Source organism: Urocitellus parryii, chromosome 4, assembly GCF_045843805.1.
Source record: "Urocitellus parryii isolate mUroPar1 chromosome 4, mUroPar1.hap1, whole genome shotgun sequence".
Classification (NCBI taxonomy): Eukaryota; Metazoa; Chordata; class Mammalia; order Rodentia; family Sciuridae; genus Urocitellus; species Urocitellus parryii.
This window is the reverse complement of record NC_135534.1, coordinates 66,182,738-66,204,920: the sequence shown is the minus strand read 5'-3', so window position 1 is coordinate 66,204,920 and position 22,183 is coordinate 66,182,738. Positions and strand designations below refer to the sequence as shown.

Sequence of the window (22,183 nt, the reverse complement as noted above, 5' to 3'; positions counted from 1 at the left end):
ACCCACAGGGACCAGGATGGTACCCTGTGAGGAGCTTTTAACCCCCCACCCAAAACTACACACTGGACTAGCCCAGTGCTTTTCATAAAGTAGGAATTAAGTAGAAAAAGGCAGAGCCCATGGTGAGGAACCGCAGCGGTGCAGGAGGGGCAGGCTTCTAGGGCCAGGGAGTGGGCGGGAGACCTGGCACTTACCTTTCTTGGGTGTGTTCCAGTCAAATGCCAGCCAGGTGAAGTAGAGCACAGCTATGAGCCAGCAGTCAGTGCAGAAGGTGTACATGAGGATGGCGCTGCAGGCCACTCCTGGTGGGGGGCAGATGGCCACAGGTCAGGCCCTGTCCTCCTGGCTGGGTCTCAGGCTCCCCTCTGGACACTGGTGGAGTGTTTCCTGTGGCACTAAGCTAGGCAAAGACAGAGCCACAGCATGGAGGCCCACAGACCCTACCCCTGGCAATGGCTAAAGGGATGCCCGGCCCACAGGACGTGAGCCTCATCTCTCGGATTCTGACAGGCTGTCCTGGCACTGACAGGCACCTGGGTTCCATGTTTTCTGGGAAGTAGCATCAGAGGAAGGAGACTTGAAGCTATTCTTATTGTCCCTCCTTGTAAGTCCTGCCTACACAAGTGCCCAACAAAGTTACTATGGGTAAAGGGAGGAAATATCTACCAAGTGCTTCTCTCAACTTTTCAAGACTTGAACTGAACCACTGAGTCACTGAACTAAGGTGACATTTTCCCCATTTTAAAATTTTACTTATTTATTCATTGTGGTGCTGGGGATTGAAACTAGGGTCTTGTACATTCTAGGCAAGCACTCTACCAACTGAGTTATATTCCCATCCCTAGCCCATTTTAGAGAGGAGAAAACTGAAGGTTGAGGAGGAAGGTAACTTGCCCAAGGTCACCTGGCAGGACAGTGGCAGAGCCAGGATTCAAATTCAAGTCTGATTCTAAAGTTCATAGTCTGCACTAGGCTTTAGAAATTCACCAAATGAGAAATTTCAGACTGTCACTGAAGGAACCTGAGAGAAGGGACTCCTGTCCCAAGAGGAGGGCTGTCCCCCTTCCAACACAACAGAGAAACAAGGAGTCCCAGGCCAAAGCTCAGACCCTGTCAGCCTTCCTCTCATCAAAAATCCAACAGGGCCTGGAGTTGTATCTCAGTGGTAGAACGTTTGCCTAGCACACGTGAGGCACTGGGTTCAATTCCTAGCACTACATTAAAAAAAAGAAAAAAACAGGACACTTGAAGACTCCCCTGGGGGCCAGCTTCCATTTGGTCACTGTGTTCTGGATCTGCTGGCCATAAGTCTGAATGAGCTGGCACTGGAGGGAAGGAAAGCTGATAGGTAGCCTGGTTTATCTCTTGGTTCACACTTAGATAACCACACCAGGGCTTCTCTCTTTCCAACCCTTCCAGAAGTGCTCTCCAATACCAAACCATCCCACAGGACTCTCTCATCTCTGAACTCTCCTCATTAGGGAGGGGCCAGATCTTTGTTCCCTGGCACTCAACACAAGACCAGGGGGCAGTAGGACTCATGCTTGATAGGAAAGGTATGAGAGAGGCCAACTCTGTGTGCCCATTCTCTCCTGAACACTGAGCTTCCTGGCCTGAGAATTCCATACCATCTTCTTCCTACCACACTGACCTTCCTCTGGGTGTATGTGGGAGAGGACATGGCTAGATGCAGACCCTTAGTGAACCTAGGGGAAACGGTGGCCCTTATCATCCCCAATCCGGTCACATTCTACACTCCTTTTTTTTTTTTTTTTTTTTTTTAAAGAGAGAGTGAGAGAGGAGAGAGAGAATTTTTTTATTTTTATTTTTTTTTTAATATTTATTTTTTTAGTTCTCGGCGGACACAACATCTTTGTTTGTATGTGGTGCTGAGGATCGAACCCGGGCCGCACGCATGCCAGGCGAGCGCGCTACCGCTTGAGCCACATCCCCAGCCCACATTCTACACTCCTGAGCCAGCCTTTCCCCAGGGTACAACTACCTTGGGAGGGACAGTGACTAGTGACCAGATATCTGTTTCTCAGGACCTGCTTAGGGAAGCTGACTCTAAGGGAACTTTTGCAGGCTATAAGACCTGTTAAAGGCAACTGTGGGATCCTTAAGGCAGCTGGGCAAAGAGCCACGTCTATGTTAAGACTGATTTGCAGTTTATCTTGGGCCTGGAAAGGGATCTATTCTAGCTCCCATATCCATAGGGATCCAAGCTTCTGTAGAGGCTCAGTGATGCTCCAAGTGGGACTGGGCCAGTCCTATATGGTTCAGACTAGGGTATAAACAATCTGGAGACCAAGCTGCCAGCAACCCCCAGCTCTCCTGAGGAGCAGAAGGTGGAAGGGGCTGAGAGCCTTTGACCCCACTGCCTGGAGGGCTGGTATCTCTGGGAAGGAGGGTATCCCTATACCCTACTCTGTGGCTAAGGTCACCTAGATGGAGAAGAGAACTATTGAGCAGTCCAGAAACTGCAGCTGGTCTCTTTCTCAGTGGGGCCACTCCCCACCAGTGTGTCCAAAGCCCTATCTCACAGATAGGTCAACTCTCTTATCATTATCTGCCTCTCTCAATAGATTCCCTCCAGCTGACATCACTTGGCCCCTGAGCACCTTGAGAGCTGAAACTAGGTCCAGCCCTAGCCTCAAATACAGGAAGGTTTATTGAACAAAAGAGTGAAGTAAACACACCAGATGGTCATCCTTTCTCAGAGCCTCCGTCCCATCTTCTTAGGTCATGGGTGCAACAGGAACCAATGCCACCGGGCCCAAGAGATATAAGCCATGTGCCTGAAAGACCTGCTTGTTCCACACAGGGAGGCTCAGGGCCACCTTCACACATCACCCACTCCTGATCCTGGTGGCCACAAAGCAGCTCATGTTGCAAAAACCCTAGCACCTGAGACCTGTAATGCAGGGCAGTGTGTGGATGTTTGGTGGCAGGGGAGGTAGCAGCAGGGCTGGTGAAGAATAAGGACTCTGGGACCAAAGAGATCTGAGAGTTGGCCCTGCCATGTACTGGCCTCAACCCATCCCTAAAACTCTGCTTCCTTAGGGTTGGGAATGAAGAGTGATGATGTTTAAATTGAACACACAGCCTGGCAGACAGTAAGTGTTCATGGACTTGGATGGGGGAAGAAATGACATCTGAATTTTCACTCACCTTTAATGGAAATTTAGCATCTTTCACTTACAAATGTAACAAACCACACAAGTATCAGTGCCTGCTGACATGACATCAGTAAACAAAGGTATTTTCATATCATAGTGCAGCAGTTGCAGATTCTTGAAAAATCATTTCTTTTCATCCTACTTCAGAATTACAGTAATTATTATACCTGCTACTAGATCTTTTTTTTTAACTTAATGTAATAACGAATGTGTTACTGTGTTTAATTAGGTTTCTAAATATACATTTACTTTTTTAATATTTAGTTTTTAGTTGTAGGTGGACACAATACCTTTATTTTATTTTTATGTGGTGCTGAGGATGGAACCCAGTGCCTCACCCATGCTAGGCAAGCGCTCTACCTCTGAACCACAGCCCCAGCCCCACATTTGCATTTTAATATCATTGGTTCCCTATGAAAGTCAATGTACTTTGTACTACAAATTTAAAAGCACTGAAAAGGTCTGTATTCTTCATCAGAATATCAGAGGGTTCTGTGGTTTGGAGGGAGGCCTAGAGGGGGCAGCCACAGCAGCCTTCACAATATGCTGTAAGCCACTGCCAGCCGGTATGGGATCCAGTGGGAGGTAGCTGCAGGGCTGCTCAGGGTGGTAATTAGCAGCAGCTTAAGCAGACCTGCCCATCCCACCAGGTCTCGCTCCACCTACACAAGGGTGTTAAGAAGACACAATAGGCTGGTTTCTGGGCTGGAGTTGGGCTTGATCAATTGTTAACCTACAGCTTGGGGCCATCCCCATTATATGCTGCGTGGGTCAAAGTTCTACAAGCCAAGTCCTGACCCACTAAGACAGAGGGAGTCTGAGTCTAAGTGGGAGAGCTTTGTAGAAGAATAAACAGGCAATCATCTGGGTTCTTGTCCTGATCCCTCTATTTTCTTCTCATGTGATCCTGAGAAAGAACCTGTTCCCACTAAGCTTCTGATTCCTAATTGAATAAGGGGATGAGGTGTTGGGGCACTGTGTTCTCTACTTCAGGTTTCTAATAAAGTGGCCAAATGCAAGTCAAACATCAGGGTTTGAGCTTTGATTTAATTTGCTCTGTTCTCCAAACCAATGTTTCTTTATCTTTTTGAGGCCATACACTTCTGAAAGACTCCTGAAGACTGCTATCTGTGGTCCTTTCCCCACAAAAATGTGCATAGTCAGCCAAGCATGGTAGTGCATACCTGTAATCCCAGCAGCTTGGGAGGCTGAGGCAGAAGGATCATGAGTTCAAAGCCAGCCTCAGAAATTTATCGAGGCCCTAAACAACTCAGCAAGACCCTATCTCTAAATAAAATATAAAAAAGGGCTGGGGATGTGGCTCAGTGGTAAAGTTCCCCTGGATTCAATCCCATGTACTAAACAACAACAACAAAATACATATACATATATTTATAAATATATATACACAAACATACAGAGTCTTGTATATAATTTTTAATCTAATTTTATGGGTTTAAGGACTCTCTAGAGCTCAATTCTTTGGCTTAACAGTGAAGACTAGCTGGCTATTCCAACCAGGTCCATTAATTCTGGGCTCCCTGGTACAGTGAACTCCCCAGGAAACATACTGGCTTCCACTCAAATTCCAACTCAATCATTTGATAAGCATGATAATCTCAGTAGTTACTGAACCTCTGTAAATTCCCACTTCCTTTCCTGTGAAGAGGGATTTGAGAAAGACATGTCAGGGCTTGGCATACTATGGGATTTGCCCCACCTCTCTGCCCTGCAAATGTGATCTTTTAAGCAGAAGTCCACTGTTCGGATGCTCTCCATCTTACATGGAAGGTCTCAAAAAGTGGGAGTAAGTGGAAGGAGGCTATGGAGAGGATGTTCCTGTTCTAACTTCTGTTGGTAGGGAGACTCCGCCTGCCCGTCCAATGAGTCCCACTTACCCAGCACGAGGAAGGACAGGACCCACTGTAGTACTGAGATGACCTGCAGCTGCTTTTCTACCTTGGACCTATTAAGCCAGGTGATGGAGAAGAGATCCTGGAGGGCGGAGAGGATGCTGGAACCAGTACCTGCAGCAAGAGGAAACATGAGCCTACTGCCATCCATCCCTCCAGTCTCAGAGCCCCAACACCAACCTGCCTCCCAGAGGTGAGTGCCTTCTTAGACATGAGGACATGGACTACAGAATCAGACATACCTGGGTTCAGATCCTTGTCCTATCACTAAATGGCTTTATAACAAGGTGTTTAGATGCTCTCTATGCCCCAGTTTTCACATACGCACAACAGAAATGGTTTCCAGACTAGCTTTGGATCCAAGTCTTGGCCAGGTCCTCTAAAACAGCCAGTTCGCTTCCCTCCCCTCTGTCCCAAACTCCTGTCATCCTTTATCTGGATCTAGTACAAATATTTAATCTTTGCTATCTGTCTGTGAGGCCAAGGACAGAGGTTCAACATCCAATTTGCAATGTTTTCTTCTCCAAGTGTACTTTGAGCATCCCCAATCCCTGCCCTACCCCCTTTATCCCAGGGACTGATAACCCTTTTCCAAGGAGTAGTGCCTCTTATTCCCACACGCAACACCACATCGCCACCATCTGCAGAGAGATTTATACTGTCAACTTCATCTCTGTTTGGGGCCCAAAGGGAGCCAGGTAGGAGCCTTTGCTTCCCTGAAGGACCCTTAGTCAGAGAACTTCAGCAAATTGGAGGACACAGAGGGCTGGAATGATCTTTACCATCAAGCAAGCACCCAACCTGGAGGTGAGGACAAGATTATGCTCTGTGATTATGCCCTTACAATGATAACCTGAATTCAGCAGTCTATGGGCAGTGGAGCTGGGAAGGCTGCTAGAGAAACAGCACTGGAGAAGATCATGGCAAGGCCCCTAACCCATGCCCACTCTGTTCAGCACTAGACTAAAGCAGGGGGCCACCCTACACTCCTCCACTGCTGAGCTCAGCTGCCTGCCCTTTGCTCAGCACATCTTCACTGAGCGCCTATTGTGTGCTGCCAGAACATTCTTCCCCACCACCCACTGTGCAAGGCCCAGCACAGATGACTCTGTCAAGATCTTGTCCTTGAGGGTCTCATGACCTTTCACTCTGGCCTGAAGCTGGGAACCAGGAAAGACAATTTAGGGGCTTACACTCAAGCCTTCACATTTCAACAAAATCTGTAGGGCAACAAGGTCATAACAGGGTTCAGAAAGAGACTTACCCTTCCTCAATGAAGTTAACAACTGCTTTGACTTTTAGAAGGCAGGTGGGAAATGCCAGGCCTCAAGGTGGACACATCAGTCATGTCCCCTTGTCCTATATGATGCAGCAGAGGGAGGGGACTTTGTTCCACTCACTACAAGAGCCCAGGCAAGACCATACATATTGGGTGCTCAGTAGCATCCAATGCTCCATAGACATAACTAAGGCAGAGCTGGCAGTGTGTGAAGTCACAAAAGCAAATAAGAAACTGGTCCCCAGAGCCCAAGAAGTTTGACTCCTTCACCCCCTTTTACAAAGTCCAACCACCATAGGCCCTTTCTATCTCAGACCTGCCCAACAATCCATCCTAGAGCCCAAGGGCCCTACAGGGTCATCCAGTAAAGCCTCACGGAGACTGAGCCTAGAGAGAGGCACTGGTTGGCCCAGGGATACCCAAGTAGTAAGTGACAAAGTTGGAACCCAGGACTTTCACTGCTGTTCAGGCACCTTCCCTTCCCCGCAGCAGCTGCTGAGTGAAGGACTCTGGCTGGACCTGTCCACAGTGGGGCCTGGACAGATGACTTAGTTACATTAATACATCCTTGAGGGTTCTAGACCTTCACCCTGATCTACATGTGCAGGGAGGCCTGGGTGAGTACATGTGGGAAGGAAGTGAGGCCCAAGTCCAGGACTGAACCCCTGATCCAAGGCTGACTGGCCATGTCATCAGCCATAATGGGCTTTGCCTCCTGAGCTGGGCAGGATGCAGTGATGAGGAGCCATGCTATGAGCGGCAGAATGAAGGGAGGTGAGACCCTGCTTCATCTGGTCCAGGCTAGGTGTCCTCACTGGAGAGAAGGCAAAGGATCCTCCAGCACTTTCCTACCCATGGCGTGGTCTGAAACAGTGGTATCAGCCTCACCCGTGAAAAGTTGGTCAGAAATGCCTGGATCTACTGAGTCAAATCTGCATTTTAACAAGACCTCCACTCATGTGATTAAATTTGAGAAATACAACTATAAGTTCAAGACAGGTAGATTAAAAATGGGCAAAGGGGGCTCAGTGGCAGAGCACATGCCTAACATGTGTGAGGCACTGGGTTTGATCCTTAGCACCACATAAAAATGAACAGATAAAATAAAGTCATGCTGTCCATCTACAACTACAAAAAATTTATTTAAAAATGGGCAAAGGAAGAGAGCTGAGACTACCACATTCTGCTGGGCCGAAAATAAAAGTGACAGGGAACACAGCATCAGACGACTTCTCACAGCTGTCTGTTTCAGACTACAGATGGACCCCCAGGCCAACAGTCTGAGGAGTGCTTAAAGATAGGTGTACTGGGGGCTGGGGTTGTGGCTCAGTGGTGGAGCGCTCCACTAGTACATGTGAGGCCCTGGGTTCGATCCTCAACACTACATATAAATAAATTAAATAAAGGTATTGTGTCCAGCTACAACTAAAAAATAAATTAAAAAAATAGGTATACTGGGGCTGAGGCTGTAGCTCAGTGGTAAAGTGTTTGCCTTGCATGTGAAGGCACTGGTTTCAATCCTCAGCACTGCATAAAAATACATAAAGACACTGTATGTTCATCTACAACTAAATAAATAAATAAATAAATAAATATATATATATATAGATAGATAGATAGATAGATAGATATATAAAAAGATAGGTGTGCTGGAGTCATCTTTATCTCGCCCCCAACCTCTGAGACAGGACCAGCCAACTATGGTTGTGGCAGCACCCCCACTTGGGGAGAGAGTGCCAAAACTCCTCATTGGTGACATGTCCCCGGCGGAAATAACTGAGAAAACCTAAAAATTCTTCCTCTCTGTGTTTATTAGGACTTTGATGAGGTTCAAGCACTTAACCCTCATCCCTGATACATATAGAAACCAAGTGCCTAAGGGGCTCACACAAGTCCCACATCCAGCCAAAGCAGAGCCCAGGCTGTTCTCATCCTGCCTTATCCAGCCCAAACCATGGCCCACAGCTCACTCTGCCAGCCAAGTGGAACCGCTGTCTAGGAAGGAGAGGTAGAGTTTCCATGGGAGCTAGAGTGTGGGCCACCGGGAAAAGGGAGGCTGCGGGAGGGCTGCAACTCTACCTTCCTCAGGTCAGGCCCACTCCCTCAACCCCACCTGGAGGGCCAGAGCCCAGCTCCAAGGCTGGCCTGTCTGTGATGCTGAACCCAGGCCCCAGTGGAAGCTCCCAACAAGCTAAGAGATACTGAGTCACTTCTCTGCTTGGAAGGCCCCTCACCTGAGATTCCCTGACAGTGAAAGAAAGCAGTTATATCCTACAGGAAGCCTTGGGAGAGAAAAAACCTCTCCTTCTTCTGGACCATGCAAGTCTGGAACTGTCTGGGACCATCTTGCCACCCCAGTACAATCTTCTGTTTGCAGATGAAGTCAGGAGATACCAGCACAAGGAAGGAATAAGAGCGAGTAGAGCCCTCCCTCTGGGCTCCCACAGCCCCTTCTCATGTATTAACTGTCCATTTCAAGTCGATTCTCACATGAGACTGGAAGCTGCCTGAGGACCAGGCCTGGGTCTGATCTACATTTGGGTTCCCAGGTCCTGGCCCAGAGCAGGTACTCAGAAAGGTTAGCTGAGAGAGAGGAAGAGGATTTCTCTGGTCTGGCTGTCCCTCAGGCCTGTGGGCTCCCTGTATGTGGAGCTAAGTAACAGGTATCATGTCCAAGAGGCCCCAAAGCCTTGAAGCCTCCACAAGCACTTGACAGGCACTCCGGTTCCTGAGAGTTTGGCATCACTACCCCCATTCTGATGGTGACACGTGGCTAAGGTCAATCACTCTGCCAGAAGGTGGCAGAGCCGGACTCAATTCAGACCCAACATTCAGGCCTATCTGTCCCCATCCCCAAGTTCTTTTTCTCTTCTTCTCACAGTGAAGCTGGGAGAGGCTGGGAGGAGACAACAGACATGAATGCCCTTTTTCCCTCCAGACAGATGGGCCGCCAGCAGCACCTTAAGCTGCAAGTATAATGGCAGGATTCCAGTCCCAACTCTGTCATCAACTCCTGTGTCAGACTTCACTTTTCTGGGCTTCCTAATCTATAAAATGGCAGCAAGGAGATGAACTCCACGGTCTCCTCCTGAGGGCTCTAGGCCAGGTACCTGGAGCTTAGAGCTCATCACCTTACAGCAGCCATGGGATAATCACCTGGGCAGCTAGGAAGTGAGGGTTAGTTTGGGCACCCCTAGCCCACTGCCAGCCCTTGCCACCCACCGGTCAGCACCTCCTCTGCCCTGGCTATAGCAGAAGCTGGTGGGAATGCCAATGCTGCAATCAGATGCCACCACCTTCACACAAGCCTGATTGCTCCTGACTCCTGGGTGGGGCAGCAGGGAGCCTCAGCACCCAGCCAAGTCCCCACTTGCAATCTGCTCCCCTGCCACCCCAGCCTCCCTCGACACACCCCTTCTCTCTGTCTCTCTCGCAGCACCAGTCTCACTGCAGCCCATGTCTACTCTCCTGGGCACCTGACTCATATGTGTGCCCAGAGCCTCACACAGGGCCAGCCTAGAAAAAGAGCTCAGAGAGGTTTACTGTGTGTAAAGGCCCAGGAGTCCCAAGGCAGCAAAGGCCTATGTGTCCAAGTCAGACTGGGCTACCCACCAGGAGGCCAAGCCAGCCCCATCACTGAGGTCCCCAGAGCCTCTCTTGCCTCCCAGTTTCCCTACTCAGGAAGGGAATCCAACCCCTTATCTACAGATGTCCTTTTTTCATGGGAAGAGACATGATAGGCTCTAAAGCAAGTTGACCAATCCTGGAAGAAGACTCCCTGTGGCCAATTCAGACAGACATTCCTGGACACCGTGTATTTTACACAGCTCACTTGTTCCACCATTTGAGAAGGGGAGAGGGAATAGAGATGCTGAGAGGCCCCAGGCAGCATTCTTACCATGCAGAAAGCATCCCCTACCCCCAGGACGAAATGGTGTGTCACTATCCCACAGCATCACCTGGGAAGGTGGGCAAGGCAGGGAGCAGCAGCCCCAATTCACAGAGAAGGAAACTGAGGTGAGGTGAAGCCACTTGCTTGTGTTCAGGGTATCAGGGGCCAAGACTCAAGGCAAGTATTTGGGCCACAAGTCCCTCACCATTTCTGTGATGCCATGTCACTAAGGGACATCCCTATATAACAAACCAGTCCACACCCAGACTTCAGGAAGATACCCTGGCTAAGAAGGGCTGCCTGCTCTGCCCACACCATGCCCAAAGTCTCACAGGGACAATCCTGTGCAGACTGGCTGTGCAAGGAGTATGAACCCCACCCAGATGCTCCCCAAAATCATCTCCTGCTATGAGGGCAAAACCATAGATTCCTGCAATAGTGGGACCAAAGAACCACAGTCTCGGGACCCAGCCCAGGGCTGGCAGTGGCAACAGGCATGTTGGAACCTCCTTGCCCAACATCTGATAATAGAGTGACTAGCCGCACCCCAGGGCTGACGAAAGCAGAGCTTCATGGGCTTCCTCTCATAGTTGCCTAAGGGTGGCAGAGCCTGAATACCAGCACCCCAGATCTGGGTACCTGGCCAGCTCGGCCCCTGCCTGGCTCTGTGACCTCAGGCATGTCACTAACCTTTCTCATCTCTAAATGGGGTGAGGGCAAGAATCCCCAACTTTCAAGGTTTTTAGGGAGATCAAATGAAAACTGTGTGTAAGGTACATTTGGGGTTTGTTAGGTGGCACTAGTGTTGCTTCTGCCATCTACTAGAAAGACATATAAAGAATGAGCAAGAGGAGCAGGTGACAAGGCTATCCATCCTAAGAGGAGGCAGCAGGGTGAGTGGAACAGTAGGGGAGGCTCCCCCCCGGAGGCCCGGAGGCCTCTCCATGTCTCTAAAGACAAGGTCAGGGAGGCACAGAGGAAGAGAAAGGGACTGTGGGCCGGAAGAACTGCCAGACTCAGAAGGAGTTCTAATGAAGGGCCTGAAGACAGATGCTCACTAGTCCAGAAACAGGGAAGGTTCTGTTTGCCCAAAATAAACTGAGAATGGAGAAGTAAGAATGAGCAGTCAGAGGTAGCTTCCAGGGGAAGGCAGGTGGGGGCAGAGATAAGACCCAAAGCCTGAAGTGGGGCACTAGGGATACAAGTGAGTCTGAGGGAAGGAAAAACCAGCTACACGTAAACGTATGACAAAATTTCAGACAGGGATGAGAGCCATGAAGAAAAATAATTTGGAGCCATGAAACAAACTCCAGGGGGAAAGGGTCCCTGCCCACGGAGAGGCACTGAGCACAGTGGGGAAGCATGGTCGAGCAGAAAGCAGGTGGGCAGGTCATGCCTCTGAACAGCCCACCCAGCTTCCTCTGCCGCCTCCACTATCAGCATCTGGGGACAGCATGTGCTGGCCTGGAGAAGATGCAGAAAACAGGAATCAGGAGGACCTGGCCCCTGATGCTCAGGAAGTGTGACCTCAATGAGTCATTTCCTGTGTAAGCCTCAGTTTCCTCATCTGTATAGTGGGCTAATACCTACCTCGCCAGTTTGTTGAAGGAATTAAATGAGAAAATGGATAGGCAAGAGCTTCATAAAAAGTAAAGATCTGTGTGAATGCTAGTTAATTATCAAGTGAGTCTCAGTGTCCTCTCCTGTCTAATGAGTATGACAACACCTGCCCTGCCTTGGAGAAGAGGTGCTGGTGACTGATAGAAAGGATTCAATCCCTGGCTCTGAAATTTCCTGCTGTGGAATCTTAAAAACTACTACCTCCCCTCCTTGAGAGGGGGATCCTTGTGATGCAGGATCCTTGTGAGGAATTTAAATAACTCATGGAAAAGGGCCATGGGTCTGTTAGAGACAGAAAGAGCCAGGGGGTAGTAGAGGTGTGAACAGGCTCTTGGCCTCTCTGAGTGGGCAGCATCATGCTCCATCACCTGGCCCAAGGACACTCCACCTGGGCCCATCTGGTTCCAAGTACTGCCTGGGGTGTAGGTGAATGAGGAAGTAGCCCTTAAGCTATTCCAAAGGGCTGGGTATAAGTTGCATGGGGGCAAAGATTAGGCATACTGACCCCTGGCATACCATTCTAGCACGAGGGAGGTCCAGGAAGCCAAGCCAAATGCTAGAGATGTGGCTTCTTCAAGGACAGAAGTGAGCTATCTTTCAGGCTCCCCCAGGGAGGCAATTTCAGCAAAAAGTCCACATGTGTAATGATGACCAGATCAGACACAGTGAAGCTGCCAGCTCTGGAGGGTCACTGACCTCCTGATGACCTGACCTCCTGGTGACCAGCCTGAAAAATGTTTCTCTGGGAAGCTTTCTATCTCCCACCAGCCAACCCCCATAACGCCCCCCGACCTCTCTGAAATACTCGCCTTTCTCATTATGGTGTGTGTTTGCAAGAACCATGTCTCATACTCCTAGGTCCCTGTGTTTGCATGGGGTCAGACACAGAGAAGGTATTTGGTCAATGTTTGCTGAATGACTGAATGTTTGAGGGGATTTTGATGAATGAACAGGGCCCGAACAAGAAGAGAGATAAGCCCACTTCCCAGCTGACTGCTGTGCCATGCTAGAGGGTCAAAGGGAGCATCCTGGGGGACCAAGAAGGAAAGGCTTACTCTAGCCGGAGGGGTGGGTTAAAGTCAGGGCCATAGTGACAGCTCCAGAGGAAAGGAGGAAAGGGTAGAGCCTGGATGCTAATGTTCATGAATGTGTGCCAAGTCCCCTTTACTGCACTGGCAGGGAGCTCCCAGACCCCACCCCCCGGCTTGGACACCTGCTAGAGGCTACTGGACTGCCCACCCCAGATGTGACTGAGGAGACAGGACCATGAACAATTATACACAGAGGGCCACATAGGGCCAGGAATGCAAGGGAGGTCCCCACCAGCCTGGGGAGTACTCTCAGAGGTGCCTTCCCAGGGAAATAAATATCTTGGGTGAGATGCCATGCTGACAAGAGGAAGGCAGGGGTCAGGACCCTAGGAAGTGGAGTCCGACAGACAATGTCTGCAAAGGCCTGGAACCGGAGAGGGAGCATAATTTTGAGGAATTGAGTGCAAAAAGTTCAATCACGCTGGAACGCAGAGACTGTGTGGGTCTAGCTGAGAAAGTGGAGAGGGGAGAATGTCACAGAGTGCTGTCCTCCACCATGAAGGCCAGGAAGAGAGCCAGCCAATGCCCCATTCCCTCCACCAACTTCAGACAGGGAGGCTAGCCACCAGGATCCACCACACTGGTGAGTTCTTTTTTGGAAAGAATAATAGTCTCCTTTGAGGCCTCTCTTTTAGAAATCAGGTATCCTTAAACAGGGCCCACTGGGACATCATCCCAAACGGAAGGCCAAATGACTGGAGAGCCAACCCCCAGCCATACCTTCTGGGCTGGGAAGACAAACCTGGCCTGGCCGTCCTGACCGACCTATGTGTCTATCAGGCTCTAAGTTCTTCGGCCTCCTCCCCTCTCTAGGTCTCTGTTTCCCCAGACCCTGCATTTGGAGCTTGGGGTTGCAGTCTGAGGTCCTATCAACTTGGGCCTTCTCTGCTCTGCTAGAAACCACTAATGAATGTTTGTCCACAAAAGATCCTCCTAACAGGACTATGATCCCCATTTCAGGATACTTCAAAGGTATGGTTCTTCACAAATTTGGTTTTCATGAAGTAGAGTCTGGGAAGGTGAGGCCAAGAAAGTGGGATTCTTAGGATGCCATGTTCCTGAGAGCCTGAAGCTACAACCAGGACCCTTGACATGACTGCTGAGGACCCTAAACGGCCCACTTTCTCCACCCCCACCTTCTGACCTAGCACATTCAAAAATATCGTAGTGGGAGGGGTTGCCATGGCAACGCCACCTGCTTGCGTGTGCATCACCAAGGAGTCTCCAGAATAGTCCCTTATGACAATAAATGGCAAGCGTGGGGAGACAGGTTCTTCTGGGGCACTCACCTGGGCCCCAAGAAGGACATAATCCCCATTTTCACAAGGAGAAGCTGAGGCCAAGAATGAGGAAGAGGTCAACCCGGAGCCATCAGGGGTAGGAATGGCTCACATTTCTCCAGCAGAGCTGGAAGGAACTCCAGGGCTCCTCTCACCCAGCCCTCCTCACTGCACCCATGGGGAGTGAGGCCACATGTGAAGCAGGCACAGAGGCAGGCTCTGGCCTAGGCTCAGGACTACTAATTGCTCTAATGACAACAGGAGTTCAGCCAGGTATCATGGTGCACACCTGTAATCCTAGTGCCTGGGGAAGCTGAGGCAGGAGGATCAAGGCCAGCCTAGGCAATTTAGTGGGATTGTGTCTCAAAATAAAAAGAAAAAGGGGGCTTAGGATGTAGTTCAGTGATATGCATGAGGCCCTGGGTTCAGCTCCCAGTACCACCCACACACGGAGTTCACATTTTCTGCTTCTGTTGATAGGCCTCAAGGGTTCACAGGTTCTGCACCATAACTTGCAAGATACTCTTATCACACCATCATCCATTATATACAGGAAACAGAGAGTCAGGAAGCCATGGCTGCAGGCTGAGTGCAGAGCAATTCCGTGGCAGAGAAGGGACTCCATAGACCCTAGGCCAGACTCAGTCCTGACCCCCAACTTAGCCAACAGTGGCTCCACACGAGGAGTACCTGGGAGTGCTAGAGGCCAAGACATTCTGATTACCCAAAGCTCCTCTCCTGAGCCTCTCAAGGCTTCCTTCCCTGGTAGATGCAGGTGAGCCACTGCAGGCCTGGACACAGCATCTTGTGCCCCTTGCCTCTGCCTCTCAGTACACCTAGCCCTCAGCCCGAGCTGGACACTCGAAGGCCCTACAGTCAGACTGCCTCTCCCACCCAAATCACATGCCTCTACTTAATGCTATTCTTTGCACCCAAATTTTCTTGCTTGCCTTGCTAAGGGCTATGCACCTTTCAAGATTCAGAATGAATGTCAGGAAGCCTTCTTCCAGGAAGCCTTTCCTGACCCCAGGGTGATTTAGCTTCCCTTACTGCCCCTCCGGGCTTCCACAGTTGCCCCTATTCCTCCCCTGTCACTGCTTGAATCACTATGTGCCATCATCTTGTATACATCCCCCTGGTCTCTCCCTCCCTCAAAGGTGGGGATCTTAACTGACAAACAGGAAGTGCTCAGTCAGTGAACAAAGGACCCATACCAAGTCCCCACTTGCATATCACGCAGCACAAATGACAAGGACTCATTCACATGAGTGTCACAAGCTAGTTTACAAGGCACCTTCCACTCACTTTAACTCACTTCCTCATATTCTGAGACAGGGAGGACCAAGAACAGAAGGCCACACAGGGCCAGGAATGAAAGGGAGGCCCCCACCAGCCTGGGGAGTACTCTCAGAGGTGCCTTCCAATGAGAGTCTGATATTTCTTTCTTTATATCTTTATTTTATTTTTATGTGGTGCTGAGGATTGAACCCGGTGCCTAATGCATGGTAGGCGAGTGCTCTACCTCTGAGCCACAACCCCAGCCCCGAGAGTTTGATATTTCTGATTCTGTTTTTGAGATGGGGGAGTGAAAGGAAGTGAGCCACCCAACCATGTCTCAGGGAAAGGCAGAGCTGGGAATCTGGCTTTCTGACTTCTGGAAGTCATAAAGGAGTTGGCTCCACCCACTTGGCACTCAGCCCCAGGGGCTAGCTTCTGGCCAGGCTGTGGGTGTCTCCAGGACAGGGAACAGCTGCAGCCCCAGCACCTAGCAGAGACAAGTATAGAGGCCTGAGAAAGAGTTAAGGAATCACACCAAAGCTAAAAGCAGGGTTTACTGCCAAGAGGAACAGGGAAGTCCCACTAACAATTCATTCATTCAACAAATATTTATTGAGCACCTACTACCTGCCAGCACTGTATATGATAGGGACCCAATTCTGAGAAAGACAGACAAGGGGGGGGGGGTACCAGGGGGATTGAACTCAGGGGCACTCAATCACTGAGCCAATCCCTAGCCCTATTTTGTATTTTATTAGAGGCAGAGTCTCACGGAGTTGCTTAGTGCCTCGTTGAATTGCTGAGGCTGGCTTTGAACTCGTGATCTTTCTGCCTCCATCTCCAGAGCCACTGTGCCCAGCCTGGGGATGACATTCTTAAGACAGAGACAACTACCTAAATAGATAAGCATATGGGAGAATTTAAGTAATTATAAGGGCTATAGAGGTACAAGATGTGGCAACTGGGGTGGCTTCCAGGCAAGATGACCAGGGAAGACCTGAGAGGAGACCAAATGTTCCAAGGTGAGCAATGCAAAGATCTAGGCAGGAAGGCATGCAAAGGCCCTGATTTAGGACTGAACTGGGGGCAACTGGAGGATCAAGAAGACTATGGTGCCAGGTACAGTGGCGCACACCTGTAATCTCAGCGGCTTAGGAGGCTGAGACAGGAGGATGGTGAGTTCAAAGCCAGCCTCAGCAAATGTGAGGTGCTAAGCAACTCAGTAAGACCCTGTCTCTAAATAAAATATGAAATAGGGCTGGGGATATGGCTCAGTGGTCAAGTTCCCCTGGGTTCAACCCCCAGTACCAAAAAAAAACAAAAAAACAAAAAAAAAAAACGAAGATGACCATGGCAATGGAGGAAGAAAAGAATTTCGAAGGTTGGAAGTATAAAGTGGGGGAAAACTAGCAGTTAACCTGGCAGTTGAAGTCCCGGGGCTGCTGGTGTCTCTATCCACCAGGCAAGCTTGGGGCACTTCCTCATAAAGCTTGAGAAGGGGTGAGCCACCATTCCCATCATGGAGACTGGGAGCAACCTTCACTTGTTCAGTACACTGCTGAGTGCCCATGACGCGCAGTACTCAGTCCTTCCCAGCCTCATCACACTTCTCTTATTTATGGAGGCTAGTCACAGACTGGGAGATGCATCTTAGGTATCATACCCCTGGAAAAGTCCCTTCTCTCTGAGGACCTCAATGTTTCCATTGTACCATGAGGGGTTGGGCCAGATCCAGTGCTAACAGATATCTAAGTTTTGACTCAAGTACTTGCTGCTGAATTTGGGGGCGGGAGGGTGGGGGGGCAGGATTTCCACACTGGCCATTGAGTCATCCAGTCCACTAATAAATTATTACTCTTGTTTCTCCTCTCCCAACTCAGATGAGCCCTTAGTAACTAACCCAATGTAGGGGAGGAGGGTCCAACCCTCATAGTGCAGATGGGAACACTAAGGTCTCCAGAGAGAAGGGACTCATCCAGGGGTATCAAAGCCAGGTTAGAACTCAGATCTATATTCCAGGCTGTGGCTAGCGTCATTCAGTTACCAAGAATTGAAGGAGATAGGACATGAGTGATGTTCTCATTCTATGACTTGGATTGCATTAAGTGACTGCCAAGTCTCAGTTCCACAGTTACCCCCCCACAGTTAAGTCTCAGTTCCATAAAAGCTAACTGCTTAGTTTCACCCCCCACTAGGCCCCCACTTGTATAACCCCAGGGATGGGGAACTCTAACCCTACCGCCCCAACCCACAAAGTCATTAACAGCTATTAGAAAGGATTCCTTTATTGTACCAAAACCTGTCCCCCAAGTCCCACCCAATTTCTGGCCTTACTCTTTGTAGTCACACAGAATAAATCAGCTCAAAATTTTACTACCTCCATCTCATGCTGGGGCCTGTGCTGAACCCTAAGGATATAGGCAAGCATCCAAGGACTCTTCTCTGAAGAACCCCTAGTCCAGGGACAGAGGCAGGTTACAGACACAGCTACCACTGCAGCCTCCACACCTGGTCCAGCACAGTCCTTCAGAAATTAAAAAACACCAATGCAGAACCTCCTCTCCAACATGCACGAACCCAGCCATGCTCCTACAGAAAAACCCAGCACCAAGGTATCTATTGAAATCTCTCACCCATCATAGGACTTCCCTTCACAGAATCCATGGTCTCTCCTTGAATACTGCCGCTGACAGGGAGTCACCACCAACAGGGTGTTCACCACCCACAACAGTGGGAACTTATCTGCAGAGGCAAACTAGGCCACTGGGGAGTGTCTTCAAGGACCAAGGATGTAGTAAGCAGGTTTAGTGGAGATGCCAAGAGAGTACAAAATTTGCTTCAGCACCCTCCCCTACCCCACCCAGTCTTTCACCAAAGTAGATCCCAGAGAGCTAAACTGACTAGTTTGCATTTCATATTAGCCCTTGCTACATTCCTTGATGTAATTCTTTGAACCCAGTTTGTAAAGTCATGTTTTCATGGGGAAATGCTCCTGGTATATTAAATGACTTTATCAAAACCATTTGCTAGAGCACAGATTCTCCTGAGTAACTCTAGGTCAAAAACATAAGAGCTATGGTCACTGGTTCCTGGAAGGCACAGCTCATAGCCCATGGACAGCAGAGCCCAGGAAGGGGATCTCTAGGAAGGACTGCCACAGAGAGTACCTCCATCTCATGACATGGAGATACACACAGTTTAAAAGTGGGAACATGGGCAAGTCCCTTCTTTCCCCTGTTAAGGGCATCAAAGGGCATAGCAAATAACAACAACAAAACACTCTAAGTGAGAGAAGAGGCTGACAGAAGCTAGTGGGCTGGTGCGTAGGATAGCTCAGGCTGCTTCTCCCTGGATGGTAACAGCAGCTGAGTATCCTCTTTAAGGGCAATGAGCAGCGCCCAAACCAAGTAGGGCAGAAAACCACAGCAATAATCAACAAGGAACAACACCAATGCACAGGACAGTTAAAACTGATACAGCTCCAGCAGGGGCTAACTTGCAGCCATTAGCATATTAGAAATGATTTTGATTATTGCAGCATATACTGATGACATATTATTAAGAGAGAAAAAACAGGATTCAGAACTATATCTACAGCGTATTCTCAACTTTAATCTGCATAATATGTATAAAGAAAATTATACAGAAATATACTAAAATGATAATAGGAAGCTATCTTTAAATAGCTGATTTACCAGCAATTTTTATTTTTTTTCTGCTTGTCTATATTTTTCTAGATTTCCATAATTGGCATGTTTTATAACATAGGTGAGAACAGGCTATTGTTGGTTACTAAAGAAAAATCCCAAGTTGGAAAGGTTTAGCAAGCAGAATAAAGACTCAGGAGGAAAGAAACTTCATGCATGAAACACTGGCAGAACAGGACAGCGTGATGACCTCCCAGGATCTCCAGGATTTGTATTTAACACCCCTCCCCTAATAAGGCATCTATTAAGAAAATCTCAAGCAACGTGTATGATCCCACTTCAGTTTCTCCAGCTATAGGTAAGGAATGTGGGGGGTGGAAGGAATGTTTTTCCTTTCATGAAAAAAGCTATGATATTTGATTTCACCCCTAATTCACTGAAGGCTTCAGTTCCACCCTGGAGGACACCCAGGGTTACCCCACCACCGCACACACACACACACACACACACACACACACACACCAAGGTTCAGAACTGCTAATGAGTGGGCTCCACCCCCCGGATTGGCAGATGGGTGTGAGGCAGAGGACAGTGGGGGCACACCTGTCCCAATCAGGCATGTTCCCCAGCCAGGCATGTTCCCCAGCCAGCGGCTGTTTCAGGGGATTACAAAACCCTTGCCACCCAGTCCCATCTAGTCTCTGGCTGCCAAAGCTTGCTCCACCTGGTGAAGGGTGATGGGAGGGAACCATCAGGGGTCAGGAACCGTACTGGGGACTGGCGAGTAGTTCTCCAATATTCCTAATAACTGAGAAAGGTGGGTGGTGTCACCTTCATCAGATGGGAAATGGGAAGTGATGCAACAGATGTCGCAAAAATTGATGAGTGCCAGGATACAGAATGAACTCAGACTTGAGTAGGATGCCAAGCTACGTGGATCCGACTGGGTAACCTGACTAGGTAAAGATGATTATTCCTTCATCCCAGACCCTCAAAAGGAAGTCCCCAAAATAAAAGAAGGGAACTGGGATCCCAACTTGCAGTGGCCATTCCTGCGCATCAGTTTGCCTCAGAACCCTTTCCTGAAAATCTTGCAGTTGCATACCCACAGGATGAAAGCCTCCAGGTGTGACAGACACTCACCCCATCTCCCAGAGCCCTTGGTGGACAGGGCAGATCCTCCATTGGCGCCCTCATTCCGAGTAGCTTTGGTCCGACGCTCACCTCGCAGGACCCCAGAGTAGGCGGCAATGAGGGTCTTCATGCTGAAGTCAAGGCTGGTCACGGCCCTGCGGGAAGCCGCCTCACCCCGCGTCCCTGGCCCATGCCCCGGCCGCCGGGGCCAGGGCTTCGCACAGAGCACTGAAGCCCGGGACTGAGCCCAGCGGAGGTGGCTACGGCACCGCGAGCAGAGGCAGGCGGCGCGCGTAGCGCTGGGTGGAGGAGAAACAAGAGCCAGGCGCCAGCCCCGGCGCTCGCAGCGCGGAGCGCGCACTTTATAACCTCACAACGGGGCGGGCCGTGACGCGGGCGGGGGCGGGGCGGGCCGTTCCACTGTGCGGCCCACACCATGTCCTTGCGCGGGGGGGGCGGAAGCTCCTGGTTCTCGGCGCGGTGCGGACCCAGGGCAGCGCAGAGGTCTGCCCTACGCGAACTCAGCCGATTGAAAGAGGGTAGGGGAGATGGTTTCTTCGTCCCAAGGGCTACATCCGGTTATTTCAGCTGTTCCCTCAGCCTGGCCGCTTGAACTCCCCTGCAGAGATTGGTATGGCCCGACAGCTAGAACGTGGGCAGGGAAACTGAGCACGTGCGGAACCCGCCAAGGGCGTGTGGGGAAGTATGTTCTTATTTTGGCAGTGCCTCCCTTTGGCTGCAGATGCAGAGGTCTCGTCTGGGGTAAGGGATATCGAAATTATGTTAGGCCTGAACTCCTAAACCACCTCAAACGCCTCTGCCTTTCCATTTATCAGAAAACTTCACAGAGCATCTGTACATACTGCTGGGTGCTGGGGACCCAGCAGGTGAGATCAGGATCTGCCTTTGGGTGCTCACGTTACAGGGGGGAAGGGAACAGTAGAGACAGACATGTACACTGGTGACAAAGGTGGGACAAAAGAGAAGCTGGGGGCTATGGAACTACAGAGAAGAGAGGACCCCTCCTCAGGCTAGGGACTGGATGCACTTCTCAGAGACCAGAGACGTGCATGGCAGGTGTGGAATCAGACCTAGAGTTCGGTTCTAGTCCTTCCCACCCGTACCCCCTTTCGCGGTCCCATACTTTCTTCTTGGTATTGAGGATTGAATTCAGGACTTCACACATGCTAGGCAATCACGCTAACACTGAATTACACCCCCAACCCCTTTTAAAAGATTTTGAGACAAGGTCTAAATTGTCCTGGATGACCTTGAATTTGCCCTCTTTCTACTTCAGCCATTTGAATAGCTGGGATTATAGACCTGTGTCTAACGTCAGACCTGGTCTTATCTTTTTGAATGTCAGTTTTCACATTTACAAATGAGAATAATAATAATTATTATTGGAGGTGATTTAAGAACCAAACAAGACTCGAAAGGAGCACTGCTAGTACCTGCACATAGAGTTCTGAAATTATTTTCATTGTCTCTGGATGAGTAGGAGTTTTTCAAATGGAGGGTGTGAGGGCAAGGTAGAAGGAAAGGCATAAAGTCTTAGAAAAGTCAGCATGTAGGAAGAGGGAGCTGGAGTGGCAGGAGCCCAGGCAATTGTGAGAAAGGAAGCCAAAGTGAGATAGCCTGAGGTTTGATCTTAGGAAGTCCTTTGTGTGCCACTCTTGAAACATTGAAGTGGGAGTGTGTTTGGAGGAGACTTTTTAAAATATGGAACTGACACTAGTCAGATGAGTCTTAAGAGCCCTGTAGCCATAGTATGGGAAAGGGTCAGGAGGGGCCATAGGACAGGAGGGCAGTGTGAAGGATGTGGAAAAGAGCTGGGTGAGGGAGGGCACCTCAAGCTAGGGCAGTAGTA

General features: G+C 49.7%; 1 protein-coding gene across 1 annotated transcript in view; it reads right to left on the bottom strand.

Moving 5' to 3' along the window:
- Dgat2 (diacylglycerol O-acyltransferase 2) overlaps window positions 1-20,652 on the bottom strand; it is a 31,279-nt gene extending 10,627 nt beyond the window's left edge. The window contains exons 1-3 of the mRNA XM_026387291.2: window positions 20,323-20,652; window positions 5,078-5,206; window positions 195-302 (exon numbers count right to left, since the gene is read on the bottom strand). Coding sequence (XP_026243076.1) covers window positions 195-302; window positions 5,078-5,206; window positions 20,323-20,443 — 358 coding nt within the window. The 5' untranslated portion in view covers window positions 20,444-20,652. The remainder of the gene's footprint in view (window positions 1-194; window positions 303-5,077; window positions 5,207-20,322) is intronic.
- Window positions 20,653-22,183: the final 1,531 nt, after the last annotated feature.